This window comes from Pinus tabuliformis, chromosome 7 (genome assembly GCF_031772625.1).
Source record: "Pinus tabuliformis cultivar Carrire ecotype Pingquan chromosome 7, CPIR1, whole genome shotgun sequence".
NCBI classification, from domain to species: domain Eukaryota; kingdom Viridiplantae; phylum Streptophyta; class Pinopsida; order Pinales; family Pinaceae; genus Pinus; species Pinus tabuliformis.
In genome coordinates this window covers 78,748,340-78,767,456 of record NC_142293.1, presented here as the reverse complement: position 1 = coordinate 78,767,456, position 19,117 = coordinate 78,748,340, and the positions used below count along the sequence as shown (strand labels likewise).

General features: G+C 40.3%; 1 protein-coding gene and 1 pseudogene across 1 annotated transcript; both read left to right on the top strand.

The window, feature by feature from the left end:
* Window positions 1–8,299: 8,299 nt before the first annotated feature.
* LOC149245284 (cold-regulated protein 2-like) lies at window positions 8,300–10,714 on the top strand. The gene is made up of 2 exons (XM_089455568.1): window positions 8,300–8,579; window positions 10,597–10,714. Exons 1-2 carry the CDS (start codon window positions 8,434–8,436, stop codon window positions 10,703–10,705), a joined length of 255 nt encoding a protein of 84 aa, XP_089311694.1. The 5' UTR covers window positions 8,300–8,433; the 3' UTR covers window positions 10,706–10,714.
* Window positions 10,715–12,491: 1,777 nt separating this feature from the next.
* LOC149245283 (GDSL esterase/lipase At4g10955-like) lies at window positions 12,492–14,916 on the top strand (annotated as a pseudogene).
* Window positions 14,917–19,117: the final 4,201 nt, after the last annotated feature.

The following is a 19,117-nucleotide window of genomic DNA, read 5'->3' as shown; positions in this document are numbered from 1 at the left end:
ATAGCGTAAGGATTACGTATACTACAGCTTTTCGATGCTTTTAGACTTTAAGTACATACAGTACGCAGTAGCCTTTGAAATAAAAAGACTTTCCCTGGTTGACAATTAATGTGGTACTTGAATGTTTAATTCATAAACAATTCAACTAACTAACACTACCCACCCCCCTCTAACCCCCCAGTTAACTAGGGGAGCTAGTCGTGGAAAGAATATAACACAACCCAACAAATCCGACGTGATTTTCATGCAGCTACTATACTCAGTTTGACCATGCGACTGAGGATTGCCCAATATTATTGGCTAAGATTTCACAAAAAGGGGGTGCAACCTCCGTTGCTAACGTAGAACCTCCATATGATGAGGGTTGAGCCTCGCAAGGAAGACCCTAAGGTTCTGTTGTGGAGCGGAACTACGACAAGGGAGGATAAAGGCAAGTAGCCTACAGAAGGCAAATGGGTCTGCAAAGCACCAGAAAAAGAGACTGGGTTTGATCTGGAGCGTGCAAAAGAAACATTTATGGAAGCACACAAAAGCTTCACTGAGTCCTCTACCTCAGGAAGTCAGGAGAAACTAGTTGAAGAAATGGACCCATCCATGATTACCACATTCTTGGAGACCTGCATGAAACTGCTCCACGATTGTAAGGATGTGAAGGGCCTGCAGGAACTGATCAATCGGTGTGCTGGTAATAATGGCACTACTGGTGAACTACGTGTAGTCAAGAAGCTTAGAAAGCACAAGGCAAGGATTGGGTGTGAGATGAGACTCGCCGCACAAACAGGGGAATACGAAATGGACCAAGTTATCCTAATTTGGGGTCCGACGTGAATGTTTTTCCAAAACAAACTTGGGAAAGAATGGGGAGACCTACGCTTCAGTGGTCTCTAATCTAGTTAAGGATGGCGAATCAATAGAAAATTATCCCGATGGGGAGGCTGCAAGGGATAACAGTTGACAACGAGGGCGCGAGCACACTGGCGATTTTTAAGTAATAGAGATTGTGGATGATAGAAATCCCTACCCTACCTTCCTTGGAATCGATTGGGCCACTGACATGAATGGGGTAATCAACCTGAAGAAGTGAAAGATGATATTTGAAAAAAAGTCACTCCACATGGTGGTGCCACTAGATCCTGCGGAAGGACCGCGTTATACAAAACCAGTCTGAGATTATGAAAGTGATGATGGTCTGGACCAGATTTACAAGATAACATTGCAAGACCAGGATTGGGTAAATCCAACAGTGAACAGACATATTGCATGGGACCGTGAAATCTCCTGCACATCAGATTTGGATGAAGAATTAGAGCATTGGAAGAACCGATTGCATGAAGTATCTATGCTGCATTGTAATATGATGACCAAGCCATTGCGCTATGTGTCATCCGAAGTTAGGGATCTGCCTCACTATGATGGGCTAACTAATTTTGATCGCTTTTTGGAAGCATTTGAGAGAGAAGTGTCGGAGAAACATCACTTATAAGCCTTGGACTGGGTATTGCGCGCTATGCCTGCAAGATGGTGGGGTACGCATAAGGATAATTTCGGTGATTGGTGCGAATATAGGAGGATGATGAGAATATGTTTTAGGCAGCCAAAAGTGTAGATGACAAATAAGTATGATGGAAGGGATGATCTGCATGATCACTTGGCCAAATGGACTAAGGCTTATGGAGTGGAGCCCCAACCTGAATGGGTGCATCTGTTTTGTCATACCCTTGACGTCATACCAATGAATTGGTACTTGGAAATAGAGCTCTGCCACGGTACTGAAGAATGGGACATCTTGCGTTAGGGATTTATAATGACGTTCAACTTTGAGGATGGGTTTGATAATATTGACGTGGCGCTACAGGTGATTAAAGAAATGATCTTTAGGATACCGCAAGATCCTTTGGACCTGGTTCGACCTGATTGGACTACCCAGCTGAGTCACGCGTTGGAATGCTATAACGTGACCGTTGAAGAAGAAGATGAGGATCCCAGAAAGATTAATACTCCGGAAACTGAAGTTCACCATGTGGTTGAAGGTCCACAGATAGAGGATCCATTCATAACCGTGCCACTAAATACTAGGCAGGTCAACATTGGCATAGAGGCAAAATCGAAATTTGCAAATATTGGGGACTATTGGGATGATGTGACAGTGGACCAGGTCATTGAGCTCCTCCGCGAATATCAGGATTTGTTCCCCATGAAATTTTCTGATTTAAAAGGGATAATAGGAGGCCTAGGTGTCATGAAGTTCACCCTGAAACCGGACGCGAAACCTGTAAAACAAAGACCTTACCGCCTTAATCCTAAGTATAAGGAAAGGGTCCGCGCTAAGTTAGATAAGATGCTCGTGGCAAGAATTATTGAACCAGTGGAAGAATCTGATTGGGTAAGCCTGATAGTGGTTCAAGAAAAGAAACAAAAAGAATAAATAAGGATATGTGTGGATCTCCAGAAGCTGAATGATGCTTGCGTGCATGATCCTTTCCCGACCCCGTTCACTAACGAGATCCTGGATAATGTAGGCGGCCAAGAAGCATACTCTTTCACTGATGGGTTCTTTGGGTACCATCAAATCAAAATCACGCCTGAGGATAGGAGCAAGATGACCTTCATGACTAAATGGGGATGTCTTCAGTACACCGTAATGCCTTTTTGGCTGAAGAATGTGCCAACAATTTTTTCGCGCGTAGTCATTGTGGCATTCAAAGACTTCATTCATAAGTTTCTGGAGGTATACTTTGACGGTTGGACAATGTTTACATTGGTCAAGCATCATGTGGCAAGTCTGCGCTTGATGTTAGATACATGTTGAAGATACCAGATCGCGCTCAATCTAAAGAAGTGTTTGTTTTGTGTCCCTTTCGAGATCCTTCTAGGTCATGTGGTATGCATACAAGGATTGATGGTAGATCCCGCAAATATCACGATGATAATCATCTTGGAGGCACCAAAGAATATGAAACAATTATGCGCAACTCTAGGGCATACTAGATACTATAGGAATTTCATCAAGAGCTATGCCCAGATCACTGCACCCATGGAGAAGTTGTTGAAAAAGGATGCTACGTTCTGTTGGAATGATGAATGCCAGAATAGCTTGGACGTGCTGAAAGAGAAAATGGTCATCGCACCAATCCTAGTCTTCCTGAACTAGAAGAAGGAATTTCATGAGCACGTGGATGCCTCATGTATTGCACTGGGGGTTGTGCTGACACAGGTGGGTGAAGGGGAATTGGACCATCCTATAGCATTTGCGAGTAGAAAATTGTCCAAGGCTGAGAAGAACTATTCTACTACAGAGCGCGAAGGACTAGCCATGGTGTACGCACTCCAAAAGTTTAGGCACTATTTGCTTGGTGAACATTTTAAGATGTATATGGATCATTCTGCATTGAAATACCTGGTCAATAAGCCTGTGTTGGGGGGGAAGATCTGCAGATGGATTTTTTTGTACCAGGAGTATGACTTTGAAGTTATTGTGAATCCAAGACGATTGAATGTGGACCTGATCATCTGTCACACATTGAAACGGGAGAGGAACCTACTAATTTGGAAGAGGGGTTGCCTGATGCACAGCTCTTTGTAGTGTGCGTCGCGGACAGTCACTTTGAAGATATCATACATTTCCCGATGACATAAATGCTCTAGAAGGGTATACAAGCCAGCAGAAGAGGGAGTTAATAGTGCACGCAGCAAACTTCTTCGTTATTGTAGGGCTCTTATACAAAATGGGGTCAGACGAAATATTGCAACGTTATGTACCTGACTTTGAACGAAGCAACATTCTCATGGAGGCTCATGAAGGAGCTGCAAGAGGACATTATGCAGGAAAAGAAATAGCGCAGAAGGTTCTGCATGCTGGGTTGTGATGGCTAACCCTGCATAAGGATGTGAAAGCATATTATAGGGCATGTGATGCATGTCAAAGGACTGGCAGGCCATCGTGAAGGGATGAACTACCTTTGATGTCGACAGTGACATTACAACCATTCGAGAAATGGGCGATTGACTTTGTGGGTCCAATTCAGCCTCAAGGAAAGAAGACAGGTGCGTGGTACATCATCACCGCGACTGAGTACTTGACCAGGTGGGTGGAGGCACAGCCTGTGAAAGATTGTACATGCGTGACAGCATAAAATTTTATTTTTGAATATGTATTGACAAGATTTGGCTGTCCAAAGATCTTGATGGGCGATCACGGTATGCACTTTCTTAACGAACAATCAGCGCGTTGACAAAAGAATTTAAGGTGTATCATCAAAAGAGTACGCCTTATCACCAAGAGGCCAATGGAATGGTGGAAGCATTCAATAAGATACTAGAGAAGGCACTGATGAAGGTCTGCAATGCTCAGAGAAATGACTCGTATGTGCGCGTACCAATGGTGTAATCGGCCTACAAAATGACTTGCAAGAAGTTGACAAGGCAAACACCTTTCAGACTAGTGTATGGCGTAGAAGCTATGATGCCAATGGAATACATTGTCCCTAGTTTGCGCATAGCGGCATTCACAGGAATGCCAGACTGCGAACCCCTAGAAGAAAGGCTTGCACAGCTAGCAGAGCTTGAGGAGGACCGATTTCTAGCTGGATTTCATCAACAAGTTCAAAAGGATTGTGAAAAGGCATGGCATGATCGGCACATCAAACTACGCAACTTTAAGGTAAATGATTTGGTCTTGTTATATGACAATAAATTTGATAAATTCTTAGGGAAATTTCGAATGCACTGGTAAGGCCATATGTCATCAAGGATATTACCGATGGTGGAGCAATTCAGTTGGTCAAATTGAATGGAGAACCCTTCCCAGGGAAGGTGAATGGCATCTGATTGAAGCCATACACTGGTGATCCATCTAGGTGACTATATGAGGGAAGCATAGTCTTAGCGCTCCAGGCAGCTAAAAAGAGGCACGGGACTATAAACTACACTTCCCGGGTTGGAGAGCTGGGCAAAGAAAGAACTACGCAGAATGAGAGAATATCACATAGTCCACAACAACATGCAGAGGGTTGTGCTACCAAGGGAGAAACCACGCAGAGTAGCCGGAAAGTGATCGTTAAAGTCACTATTCATGATTTGATGACAAAAGAATGGCCAAATGGAGTGGGGGGGTGGTGGGCCCCAGTATTGCAGCAATAATGCTGCAACTCCTGGAACTCCCTTCTTTAATTTTATCAACCCGGTAGTTCGTAACAAACTTGGAAGCGACGGTGTTGTATGCACAAGTACTAGCTCTTGCCGCAGCTGTCACTTGGTCAGCTGGCACAAGTCTGCTAGGGGCTTAAGCCAACCTCTATGAGCTCTTAGAAAGCTTCTGATGGATGAAAGCTAACTCAAAGGAAGCTAATCTACTTGCCAAAAGAAACTGATAGCCAAAAAGAAACGCAAACCCTAGCAAACCCTAATACTACCAGCTAGTCCTACTAACGCAAAGGAGAGCATGCAAAATACTGAAAGAGATGCCATTACTTCTATGAAGGTAAAATACATGTGTCTAGACTACCTCTATCTGAAGAAAACATCTTTTTGTATTTTTGTTCAAGTTGTTGGAATTATCATGCATGTGCTTCTAACTAGTTTTTTACTGTGCAGGGGTAGATCAAGGGGAGAAATGCTTGGGAAAGGTTGGGAAGGTTCAGAGAGGATCTAAGGGGTCCCTAACACCCTTCTAGATAGTTTCATAAAGTTTGGCTGCCAAGAAACTGCGTTTATGAGCTTCTACAGGAAGTCTGCAGGGGTTCTACAGGATGTTCTGGGATTTCTACAGGATGTTCTGTAATGGAATTTTGGAGCATGGATGGAGGGAAAAAGGTGGAGGAATGAGTATGGAGGTGAAATAGGGGTGTAGGGGAGTTCAAGACTTGGAGGATGGAGTTGAGGAGAAGGTGTAGATGGCTGGACTTGTTCCAAGAAGGCTGGAATAATGCTGCACAAAAGGTAGGGTTATGAGGGCAATGTGGCAACGTGAGGCAAGAAACCAAGTTAGGAGATGGAGAAGATGGGTTTGAGGGAGTCTGGGCAGATAGAGAAGTGGTATAGGTGCTCTGCAATTTGTGTTTCCAACTGAACCAACAAAGACATGCAAGAAAACAAAGATCTAGCTATGCTACCCTAATATGATCTGGCTAACAGTAACGAGAATGGACAACAGCTTTATTTGCAAGGAAACCATGTATATTAACTATGAAATGAAGCATTCAAATATCTGAACATGTAACCAAGCTCTGCAAATGAAAACAACACACTAAGGATTGCATGGTAAAGCAAACTAGTGTTTTTATTTGGGACAGCATGGTTATTCCAACTCCAGCCCCTGATCCAATAGGGAAGAGGTGAAACCAAAAGTGTTTTATGACCCTTTTTTGGAGCCTTTTTCTTGTTATTATCCTACCAATCTATTCTAAATATGAGAAGCTACTTTAACCATCAAAAGAAATCTAAATAACAAAGCAAGATTTAAATATAAATAGCAGATTTTATTCTAAGAATGCAGCAAAAACACATAAAGATAAACAAAGGAGGTACTGGGCGCTTGAGATGGGCCCAACCCCAAGAGCTAAAGCCTCCTAAGAGAGATTTAGAGCTGGTGCAAAGCTGGATTCCTCTTTATTGAGCAAGAAAAGAAGAGTTACATCAAAACTGTCCATAAGGGAAACTTGAAAATGTGCTGAAAGCAAAGCTAATCTACTGCCTAAAAATCGAACTACAGACTAGCTAACTTCTGCCTACAAAATGAATAACCATTGGCTAACCAAAATGAGGCCCTAAGCCTTCTTATTTATACAAATTGAGGACCCCAACAGTCCTCCTAAACTTTAGGGACTCGGCTGCCCAAAACTTGTAGTTAACAGCAGTCCTACTTGACTTGCTTGGCTGCCCTTGTGTTAATTGATTTGGTGGCCCTTGAACTCCGAGTTGATGGTGGATAATTTGAGGTAAGGGCCCATAAATGAAGGGGACACATTCCTACAAATTCTCTCCCTTGTTCTCCCACGAATTTGGCTGCCAAGTGCTCATTAAAACCTTCAATTTTGTCTCCAAATTGACCAAAAAGGCTACACAAAGCACCCATTAGACTTGTTGGCATAATGACTAACCCAATTCACTCTATTAGCATAATTATAATAAAAAACATGCAATAAACTAATGAGAATGGTGGATTAAGTCGAATTAGGAGGTTGAATGAGCCCAAATAATTACGTCGTAAGGCGTTTCCCTCTGAAATAAACTCCCCTAAATTTCTTTCTATCCTAATCTTAACCGTTAGATCTATTGTTAGACGATTCAACAATTCTCAGTCGTCCAAAAAAAACTGTTATATGCTTTTCTGTTTCACATCTAGTAGTCGATTCATTATCCCTTGCCGCACTAGCAAGCATACACTGCACTTTGACAACCTCACTGCATTCTCGCCTCATTTACCTTCTGCGTGCTCGGAGGAGCTCTACTCAGCAGCGTCGGCCACCACCGCTACCAGTTTTGCTGTGCATTGAAACACTTCTAGGATGCCAGGTAATCTCTATGACCCTCCGCGTCCATATCGTATAATTCCCGGCATTGTCACGACCACACCAGGTTTTTTCTCGTTTGATTTGGTGCTACATTGGTTCTCCTCTTTAGTTTGAAGTATTCATGATGGGAGAAATCAATTATCTTGAACAGTTTATGGGGCTTAGAATTCAATTGGCCTGAACAGTTTATGGGGCTAATTATTTTAGGATTTTTGTTGAAACCGTGAATCTATTTATCACATTACAGATATCCTAACTTTCTGCTCACTTATTTTTTTCCTATCTTGCGGTGGCTAGGTTCTCGTCTGCCATATTTTGGTGTTAGGGTTTCACGGCTGGCTCTGGAATCATGCTGCCGAAATCAAACATGGATTTTCTGGTCAGCTCAGCCATATAATTTTTATGAATGTGGCCATTTGTCCTACCCCTTCTCTGGGTATTACGATTTTCTTAGTCAATCAGGATTCGAATGTTTACAATACTGCCCGAATTTTAATAAATATGTCTTCTTGTCTGCATTCTGACAATATACTGTTTGGAGTATACGATTTTATGCTCAAATTTTAGTTTCTCTATAACTTTGAATTCTGGGTATGACGACAACTCTTGGTTTTCAAACCCTTCTATTTTTATTTGTTTAAATTGTGAATATCCTCCATGTTTTGTCATAGTCGTGTTCTCTTTCCTACCATTTTCACATTGCATGTAACAGTGATTAGGAACAGTTTGGCTTCGCCGATTCCCCTTCATGGTTCAGTTTTTTTTGTGAACAATACTTATTCACATTCCTTTTCTCCTTGTCTTCCAGGTCAAATCCCTTTCCAGCCAAAGACTGCACCTCCTGTTTCATCCTGCACCATCAAGAAGGTATTTCTTTATGGCCTAGACTGTCCGAGGTCTTACAGCTCCAGGCTGCCTAAACATGAGAAACAGTGAAAGGTTTGACTTGATTTTTGTGATGGCAAGTCACCGCTTAGCTCCAGATATGCTTTCTCTCTATAAGCGGTATGCACATCTTACAGTAAATGAGAGAGCTAAAGTGAAAGAAAAGATCAATCCTGTTTCCAGGTTTGTTACAGGAGTCTGGCATAAATTGTTCTTTGTTGTGATGAATATACAGGTAGTGAACGTTGGTGAATAACTAATGTCATTTAGTTCAGAAATGGATAGAGATTGTTGATTGGTCTTTCTTCCATGTCCTGATAAATGGTCGATATTTAAAAGAATAATAAAGAGTGCTATGAAAGCTGAAGTATGTTGTGTGCTTCAAACATGATGGTAGGGGTTGATAGGTTTGCATTCTGTTTCGAGACCATATAAACGTAACTGTATTGAACATAGTTGCTCCATCGATAATGGATTTTGACCTCAATAAGTCTGGCCACATGCAATCCCTAAATTACGCAGATACCACAAAGGTTGACAAATTCCTGGTCCTTGTAAGACTGTTTCCTTTCATATTGAAAATTGTGCACTTGAACCAATTCTGTGCATGGTACAAGGTTTATCTTCCATCTTCAGCAACTCCTTTTTTGGATTTTGGTGCATTGGATGTGCACTGCTTCTATAGGTGCAGTAGTTTGAAGGGGTTGCTTTGTTTTCTTTGTCAGTATAATCTGTTTCTTGCTTCATGTGGTCTACACATTGTAGATAGATGGATGTCAGCAATTTTTCCGGTTCTAAATTTTTATAAATTCTGGTACACCTCCTGGCATAATACCTACTGGCGTGAGAAGTGTTATAGGCTACCAAATTTTTGTTCAATTTTATCTTCTTGATAAGCATACCACTCCTTCAGTCATATTGCATGGAGAGAAACAGGGTGCATTATACATCCTGGAATGGATGAGATGGGGGCATTATACTGGCCCGTGTGAATGAGATGTGTTATAACTTATAAATAATAATAATATTACTAATTAAGTTGTTTAATAACTTAATCCTATGAAGCAAAGAAGCGCAACCCTCGTAAACTAAATGAAAGAAAAGCTGACATCATTGATGTAAAAATGAAAAAAATTCAACCATTATAATCAAAATAATACCAAAAAGAGCCTAATCTGTTAGGTCAACTTGTTGCTGGGAATTTGGTTACTTTTCTACTAGCACAGGTGCCTGGTTTGAAACCCCTGGCTGAGGTGCATTAATCTACACTCATGGGTTTATGAGGGATGATATATATGTTTGTGGAGAAGTATCCATTGGGTTTGGGTTGCTTTGTTTTCTTTGTCAGTATAATCTGTTTCTTGCTTCATGTGGCCTACACATTGTAGATAGATGGATGTCAGCAATTTTTCCGGTTCTAAATTTTTATAAATTTTGTTACACCTCCTGGCATAATAAGTGTTATAGGCTACCAAATTTTTGTTCAATTTTATCTTCTTGATAACCATACCACTCCTTCAGTCATATTGCATGGAGAGAAACAGGGTGCATTATACACCCTGGAATGGATGAGATGGGGGCATTATACTGGCCCGTGTGAATGAGATGTGTTATAACTTATAAATAATAATAATATTACTAATTAAGTTGTTTAATAACTTAATCCTATGAAGCAAAGAAGCACAACCCTCGTAAACTAAATGAAAGAAAAGCTGACATCCCTGATGTAAAAATGAAAAAAATTCAACCATTATAATCAAAATAATACCAAAAAGAGCCTAATCTGTTAGGTCAACTTGTTGCTGTTAATGTTGTTGGGAATTTGGTTACTTTTTTGCTAGCACAGGTGCCTGGTTTGAAACCCATGGCTGAGGTGCATTAATCTACACTCATGGGTTTATGAGGGATGATATATATGTTTGTGGAGAAGTATCCATTGGGTTTTCCCATAAAGTTATCTGTAAAGAAAAAATAATACAATAGACTAGACAAAAATAAAATATCATAGATCCATTTTAACTTGGATCATTTTAATGTTTTTTTTTGTCCCTATTTGCTGGTGTGTATGTATGTATTTTATAGATATTTGCATACCACTTAGTATTTTTGTATAATGATCATATTAAACTGTTCGATGACATCTCTGGTGCCATTGCTTTTACTGTTTGGTCTAGCCCTAACATCTGTAAACTAATTGCAGTGGTGGATTTAATGGTTACTTCGGTCTCTGTGATGGGGATGTTTGCCCACCTGTTTTCACTTCACCTGTTAAGGAGATGGAAAACATAGTAAACAATCAAGTTTTGTAAGTGATTAACCTTTTTCGGTTGCACAATCTATGAGAGCTAAAGAGAAAGAAAAGATCAATCCTGTTTCCAGGTTTGTTACAGGAGTCTGGCATAAATTGTTCTTTGCTGTGATGAATATACAGGTAGTGAACGTTGGTGAATAACTAATGTCATTTAGTTCAGAAATGGATAGAGATTGTTGATTGGTCTTTCTTCCATGTCCTGATAAATGGTCGATATTTAAAAGAATAATAAAGAGTGCTATGAAAGCTGAAGTATGTTGTGTGCTTCAAACATGATGGTAGGGGTTGATAGGTTTGCATTCTGTTTCGAGACCATATAAACATAACTCTATTGAACATAGTTGCTCCATCGATAATGGATTTTGAACTCAATAAGTCTGGCCACATGCAATCCCTAAATTACACAGATACCACAAAGGTTGACAAATTCCTGGTCCTTGTAAGATTGTTTCCTTTCATATTGAAAATTGTGCACTTGAACCAATTCTGTGCATGGTACAAGGTTTATCTTCCATCTTCAGCAACTCCTTTTTTGGATTTTGGTGCATTGGATGTGCACTGCTTCTATAGGTGCAGTAGTTTGAAGGGGTTGCTTTGTTTTCTTTGTCAGTATAATCTGTTTCTTGCTTCATGTGGTCTACACATTGTAGATAGATGGATGTCAGCAATTTTTCTGGTTCTAAATTTTTATAAATTCTATTACACCTCCTGGCATAATACCTACTGGCGTGAGAAGTGTTATAGGCTACCAAATTTTTGTTCAATTTTATCTTCTTGATAAGCATACCACTCCTTCAGTCATATTGCATGGAGAGAAATAGGGCGCATTATACACCCTGGAATGGATGAGATGGGGGCATTATACTGGCCCGTGTGAATGAGATGTGTTATAACTTATAAATAATAATAATATTACTAATTAAGTTGTTTAATAACTTAATCCTATGAAGCAAAGAAGCGCAACCCTCGTAAACTAAATGAAAGAAAAGCTGACATCCCTGATGTAAAAATGAAAAAAATTCAACCATTATAATCAAAATAATACCAAAAAGAGCCTAATCTGTTAGGTCAACTTGTTGTTGTGAATGTTGCTGGGAATTTGGTTACTTTTCTGCTAGCACAGGTGCCTGGTTTGAAACCCCTGGCTGAGGTGCATTAATCTACACTCATGGGTTTATGAGGGATGATATATATGTTTGTGGAGAAGTATCCATTGGGTTTTCCCATAAAGTTATCTGTAAAGGAAAAATAATACAATAGACTAGACAAAAATAAAATATCATAGATCCATTTTAACTTGGATCATTTTAATGTTTTTTTTTGTCCCTATTTGTTGGTGTGTATGTATGTATTTTATAGATATTTGCATACCACTTAGTATTTTTTTATAATGATCATATTAAACTGTTCGATGACATCTCTGGTGCCATTGCTTTTACTGTTTGGTCTAGCCCTAACATCTGTAAACTAATTGCAGTGGTGGATTTAATGGTTACTTCGGTCTCTGTGATGGGGATGTTTGCCCACCTGTTTTCACTTCACCTGTTAAGGAGATGGAAAACATAGTAAACAATCAAGTTTTGTAAGTGATTAACCTTTTTCGGTTGCACAATCTACAAGTGCCCGGCTATGCATAAACACATTCCAAGGCCCCCGGATGGGGTCATCATGCCAAAGAAGGTGCAGACTCTATGCAGATAAGCCTGATGTGCCTGTGCCATAAGATGACCATTCAAGAGTTATTTATTTTTGAACTTTTCATGTCGATTTTCTTTCAATTAATCATGTACAAACAACCTGAGTCTGTTATGGGCTGCCCGGTAGTGTCTCATAGTATCTTATATTTTCTTTCAACTAACTCATGGTATCCTCTTCTTGAACATTAAAAAATCCTCTGCTTTTCTTTTAGCTTGTGATTATTAATGTTGTATTTCTGACATTTCATACTGGTTGGTAGTCTATATGTGCACAGGATGTAAGGACACAAGCCTTATGGCATGAAGATACTGGTCGAAGGCACCAGAATCAAGATAGGTAATGCTTTTTCAAGTTGTTTATTAGTAAATTTATACTGAGGTCATGTCTATCTGATGAAGATCTGTTTCAATTATGGTTTGCTATTCATGTTTTTGTCCAGGCCACCTGTTCGCAGCGCTATCTCAGGTCCTCAGCTTGGATCAGCAGCTCATCGTCTTATCGTCAATAGTCTGTAGTTAAAAAGTAGTAGATCGGGACGAGCTAAACATATACTGCAGCAACCAGTGCAGGGGATGTCTTCTTCTTTCATAAGTAGTAAAAATCATAATATGAGCCCAAAACCAAGGCCAGCTGGCCCTCAAGGTTATGAAAATGGTTTTCATTTGTCTCGGGGGCAGGTTTCTAATGGTGGAATGCATACACAACAAAATGGTGAGAGTTATGATAGTGATAGCCAACAGCAGCGCAATGATGTGATACACGCTGATAGCTACCAGCGACAGCTCAACACGCATTATCAATCACATCAAGCTAATACTGAACAATATAACCAGCTATCATCTCTGCATGTAGATACTCAACGGCATCTGCCCAGAATGCGACCACCATTTGAGGGAATCACAAGGGGTAGTAGTCTTGCGCAGATGTATTCAATGGCTCCGTCTGCAACAATCAATGGTTACACGATAAATCGTCCATACCCAACAGTCAATGGTTACCCTTTAAATAATGGGGTATATGACAACATTCAAGGCAGGGGGAGGTTTGCCATGCTGCCAGGAAACATGTACTCTAGTCGTTATTAATTACACCGTAAGGCGTTTCCCTCTGAAATGAACTCCCCTAAATGTCTTTCTGTCCTAATCTTAACTGTTGGATCTATTGTTAGACGATTCAACAATTATCTGCCATCCAAAGAAACACTTTCATTCTCAGACTGACATCTGTTATATGCTTTTCTATTTGACATCTGGCAGTCGATTCATTATCCCTCGACGCACATGCATCTGGAAAGCATGCACTGCACTTTGACTGCCTCACCGCATTCTCGCCTCATTTGCCTTCTGCGTGCCCAGAGGAGCTCTGCTCAGCAGCTCGTACCTTCGCCTTTTCTTTTGTCACTTACTTTGCTCATGCTAGGATGCCAAGTAATCTCTACGGTAGTTTCCTTGCATCAATTCTATCAAAATAAAATCTCCTTTGTTTCTGTACAGGAAGGATGAAAATTACAAGCGCACAGTGATGGCGTGCTTTATACAGGCTGCATATGTGCTGGAACTGGATAGGCAGGGGAAACGAGACAGAGATGCAGTGTTGGCACCCAAATGGTGGAAGCCCTTCAAATACAAGGTAGTGGAAGAATTGGTGGATGAGAGGGATGAATCCATCTTTGGAGCAAGGCTTGAATTGGACAGGTATGCTGCATTCTCTGATCTTCTGGTAGTGAGACCTAGTAAAGCTCCCAAAGGCAATAATAGCTCTCAGAGGGACCCTGCTAAGGGCTGCTACAATCAAAAGGGACATACAAGATGATCTTAGAATTTTAACAATGGAGGACCTCAGTGGCTCCTGTAGGTTTCACAGGACAACAATGAAGAAATATGGGAGCAGTGAAGTGTGCATGGCTAGGCATTCATTGGGGGCTGGCCTGGCTTTGCAGCTGGTGAAGGCCTTAACATTTGAGGCATATTTGTCGAATCTCATATGTTCAATCCCCCTTCTATTTCATTGCCCATGGGTCTTAGAAGTATTGTTGACAAGTTTGGACTGCTGTGGAATGCAGTGAAGGGCGTGACGAGAGCTATTTTTCCTTCTAAGAAAAAAGGAAATAAGGAATTAGAAGGCCTTGATAAACAATCAGAGGATGGGGCAGAGGCAGATTCAGTTAATATTTGTCAGCAAATCCGGAAATGGGTTCCCCATCTTTATGTAAACAATAGCGATTACATCTGTTGTTACTACTCTGATTCTTGTAAAAAACACAAGAACTGTGATGGGGATGAAGAAAAATCAATGGAGGTCATGCCAGAGGTCTCTGGTATGGATCGTGTGGCTGCCAAACTGTATGTGATTTCCAAGGGCCCCATGAAATTTTCGGAAGCTCATGGGATTCAACAATGGTGGTCTTATGAGTCAGAGCTCTAGATGGCATTCAATGGGAGTAAATTGATACAACAACAGGTTGGTTCCTTCATACAACGTTCTCATCTGAAGACTGCCTTGGGATCTTAGCCCTAGTCATGGGTTCAATTCTCAAGGCAGCATGATAGGCCCTACCTGAAAACCCCCAAAGACATATTCTTTATTAGTATTTGTTTGGTGTTTGTCCACCGCCGCTACCATTTCTGTTGTGCATTGAAACACTTTTAGGATGCCAGGTAATCTCTACAACCCTCTGCGTCCATATTGTATAATTCTTGGCATTATCATGACCACACCAGGTTTTTTCTCGTTTGATTTGGTGCTAAATTGGTTCTCCTCCTTTAGTCTGAAGTATTCTTGATGGGAGAAATCAATTATCTTGAACAGTTTATGGGACTTAGAATTCAATTGGCCTGAACAATTTATGGGACTAATTATTTTAGGATTTTTGTTGAAACCGTGAATTTATTTATCACATTACAGATATCCTAACTTTCTTCTCACTTATATTTTTCCTATCTTGCGGTGGCTAGGTTCTCGTCTGCCAGATTTTGGTGTTAGGGTTTCACGGCTGGCTCTGGAATCATGTTGCCGAAATCAAACATGGATTTCTTGGTCAGCTCGGCCATATAACTTTTCTGAATGTGGCCATTTGGCCTACCCCTTCTCTGGGTATTACGATTTTCTTAGTCAATCAGGATTTGAATGTTTACAATACTGCCTGAATTTTAATAAATATGTCTTCTTGTCTGCATTCTCACAATATACTGTTTGGAGTATACGATTTTATGCGCAAATTTTAGTTTCTCTATAACTTTGAATTCTGGTTATGACGAAAACTCTGGGTTTTCAAACCCTTTGGTTTTTATTTATTTAAATGGTAAATATCCTCCATGTTTTGTCATATTCGTGTTCTCTTTCCTACCATTTTCACATTGCATGTAACAGTGATTAGGAAATGTTTGCCTTTGTCGATTCCCCTTCATGGTTCAATTTTTTTTGTGAACAATACTTATTCACGTTCCTTTTCTCCTTGTCTTCCAGGTCAAATCCCTTTCCAGCCAAAGACTGCACCTCTTGTTTCATCCTGCACCATCAAGAAGGTATTTCTTTATGGCCTAGACTGTCCGAGGTCTTACAGCTCCAGGCTGCCTAAACAGCTTGCCTTGCCTACTTAATTTTTCTAGAGAATCTCTCCTCCTGGAACCTAGAAGTTTATTCCATAAGCCTCTCTTGACGGGCCATGTTGCGTTGATACTCTAAAATTGGGAAAGATAGATTGCTCCTTTGGTGCTTCCTCTTTGTCCCCTATTTGATCCTTCTCTTCAGTCCCTTCCTACCTCTGGTGTCTTTTGTGCTTTACTATTATTTGGTCATTTACATATGCATTTGTTCTCCCCACCAATTTTCCTCAAATGTTATCCAATGGGAGTAAATTGATACAACAACAGGTTGGTTCCTTCATACAGCGTTCTCATTTGAAGATTTCCCTGGGATCTTAGCCCCAGTCATGGGTTCAATTCTCAGGGCAGCACGATAGGCCCTACCTAAAAACCCCCAAATACATATTCTTTATTAGTATTTGTTTGGGGTTTGTCCACTGTTGCTACCAGTTCTGTTGTGCATTGAAACACTTCTAGGATGCCAGGTAATCTCTACGACCCTCCGCATCCATATTGTATAATTCCTGGCATTATCACGACCACACCAGGTTTTTTCTCGTTTGATTTGGTGCTACATTGGTTCTCCTCCTTTGGTCTGAAGTATTCTTGATGGGAGAAATCAATTATCTTGAACAGTTTATGGGGCTTAGAATTCAATTGGCCTGAACAGTTTATGGGGCTAATTATTTTAGGATTTTTGTTGAAACCGTCAATTTATTTATCACATTACAGATATCCTAACTTTCTGCTCACTTATTTTTTTCCTATCTTGTGGTGGCTAGGTTCTCGTCTGCTAGATTTTGGTGTTAGGGTTTCACCGCTGGCTCTAGAATCATGTTGCTGAAATCAGACATGGATTTTCTGGTCAGCTCAGCCATATAACTTTTATGAATGTGGCCATTCAGCCTGCCCCTTCTCTGGGTATTACGATTTTCTTAGTCAATCATGATTCGAATGTTTACAATACTGCCTGAATTTTAATAAATATGTCTTGTCTTTTTGTGAATAATACTTATTCACATTCCTTTTCTCCTTGTCTTCCAGGTCAAATCCCTTTCCAGCCAAAGACTGCACCTCCTGTTTCATCCTGCACCATCAAGAAGGTATTTCTTTATGGCTTAGACTGTCCCAGGTCTTACAGCTCCAGGCTGCCTAAACAGCTTGCCTTGCCTACTTAATTTTTCTAGAGAATCTCTCCTCCTATAACCTAGAAGTTTATTCCACAAGCCTCTCTTGACGGGCCATGTTACGTTGATACTCCAAAATTGGGAAAGGTTGATTGCTCCTTTGGTGCTTCCTCTTTGTCCCCTGTTTGATCCTTCTCTTGGGTCCCTTCCTACCTCTGGTGTCTTCTGTGCTTTACTATTATTTGGGCATTTAGATATGCATTTCTTCTCCCCACCAATTTGCACTTCTCAGCAAATTCCTTGGCTCTCATGACAATTCCTCCTCATGGCTTTACAATTCCTGCACAACAAGATTTCTCCCTCTTTGAGCTGGCCAGGAGTATTCTTATTAAATTTATAGCCTTGCATGCCTTTTTCAACCCTTTCAAATTATTAAGTTGATCTACTTTCAACCTTGGAATTCTATGTGGTATCTCTCTCATAAATTCTCAAATTAAAACAGGTCCTTCTAAATTCCTCCTCATGGCTTTACAATTCCTGCGCAATAAGATTTCTCCCTCTTTGAGCTGGCTAGGAGTATTCTTATTAAATTTATAGCCTTCCATGGCTTTTTCCACCCTTTGAAATTATTAAGCTGATCTACTTTCAACCTTGGAATTCTATGTGGTATCTCTCTCATAAATTCTCAAATTAAAACAGGTCCTTCTAAAAAAGCTTACATCATTGCACTGTAACCCATAGTAATGTCGGGGAATACTGGGCCTCTAAAATGCCTCTGAAATTAGGGGATTGAAACAAGACAAATGAACTTTAGATAAAAGACTTCCTAAAGATCATTGCAATTTGATTGGATCAATTTTTGAAGCTTGATGTCCACTCCCCTTCAGCTAAGTTCAGTGAATTTGTGTTTAGGTCTGATCCTTCTATTCCTCCTCTATTGCAATATTAGCCAATAGGTCTGCTACCATATTTCCTTATCTCTTTACATACTGGAAGCTGACCTCCTTAAACTTTCTAACTGCTTCCCTTGGCCAAGTGAGTTGTACTTCTGAATGCAATGCAAGATTTTTGTTTTGGTTTAAATTTTTAAAACAAATTGTAACATTTCGCTAGAACATGATCACATGCAAACCCAGATGCATCCTCTGAATTCATGAAGTACCAGGGCCTTTGTGAAGGTACTTTGGACCACTACCAGATGAGTTTCCTTGACTGTGTGATGGAATTTTATCTTTTACAAGCTATTCCTGTCTGGAAAACACTTGCAATTCACAATAATTAGGAATTCTATACAAAAGATCATCGGGAAGGTTGGAATCACATTCTCCACATTGCATTATTCATTTTCTGAATAGGCTTAGGAATACAAAATACCATTGCATTGCTCTTACACTACTTAAGGTCCTCTTTCCATTTCTCATCCGATTTCCTTCAAGAATGTTGTACAGACAGTGTGACTCATCCACTAGTGGAGACTTCATTAAAGTAGGCACTCGAAATCCGTGTTTTTGATAACTAGATATGGATAGATAAAGAAGAAAGTTGGCCATATAGCATGAGAACTATACTGCAATAGCAACTGTCCTGCTGGCAACAATACATGAAAATTTATAAGCCCCTATTGATGCCCTAATTAAAAAGCAAATAAATCTGGAACATAGATGCAGATGGAATAGAGTCAACATGTTATTCGCAATAAAGATAGAAGCCCCCTTATATATCATAACTGCGTGCAAGGGGAGAGAAAAATCCCAATGTCCAATGCGCTGAAACACAGACTTAGAGGCTTTGGCCATTCGCAGTAAGGCCCATTCTGTGGCATGGTACGAGGCTTACAGGAAAGTCTATTTTTGTTTTCTGTATTTCACCTTTTTCACACACTATCCTTTTGTCTTCCAATTCTGATTTACAACCTCTTACATCCAAGTACAAGTTAGTATTAAAAAACTGAGGTGCATGGCAGGTGCATGGAGTACTATAGCATTTTATTTAACAAATGTT

What these genes read in the sequence shown, in the direction of transcription:
- LOC149245284 (XM_089455568.1), top strand. Translation starts at nt 8,434, where the DNA reads ATGAGAAACAGTGAAAGGTTTGACTTGATTTTTGTGATGGCAAGTCAC. An exon ending in AAGATCAATCCTGTTTCCAG is followed by an intron (nt 8,580 to 10,596) that starts GTTTGTTACAGG and finishes AACTAATTGCAG; the next exon opens with TGGTGGATTTAATGGTTACT.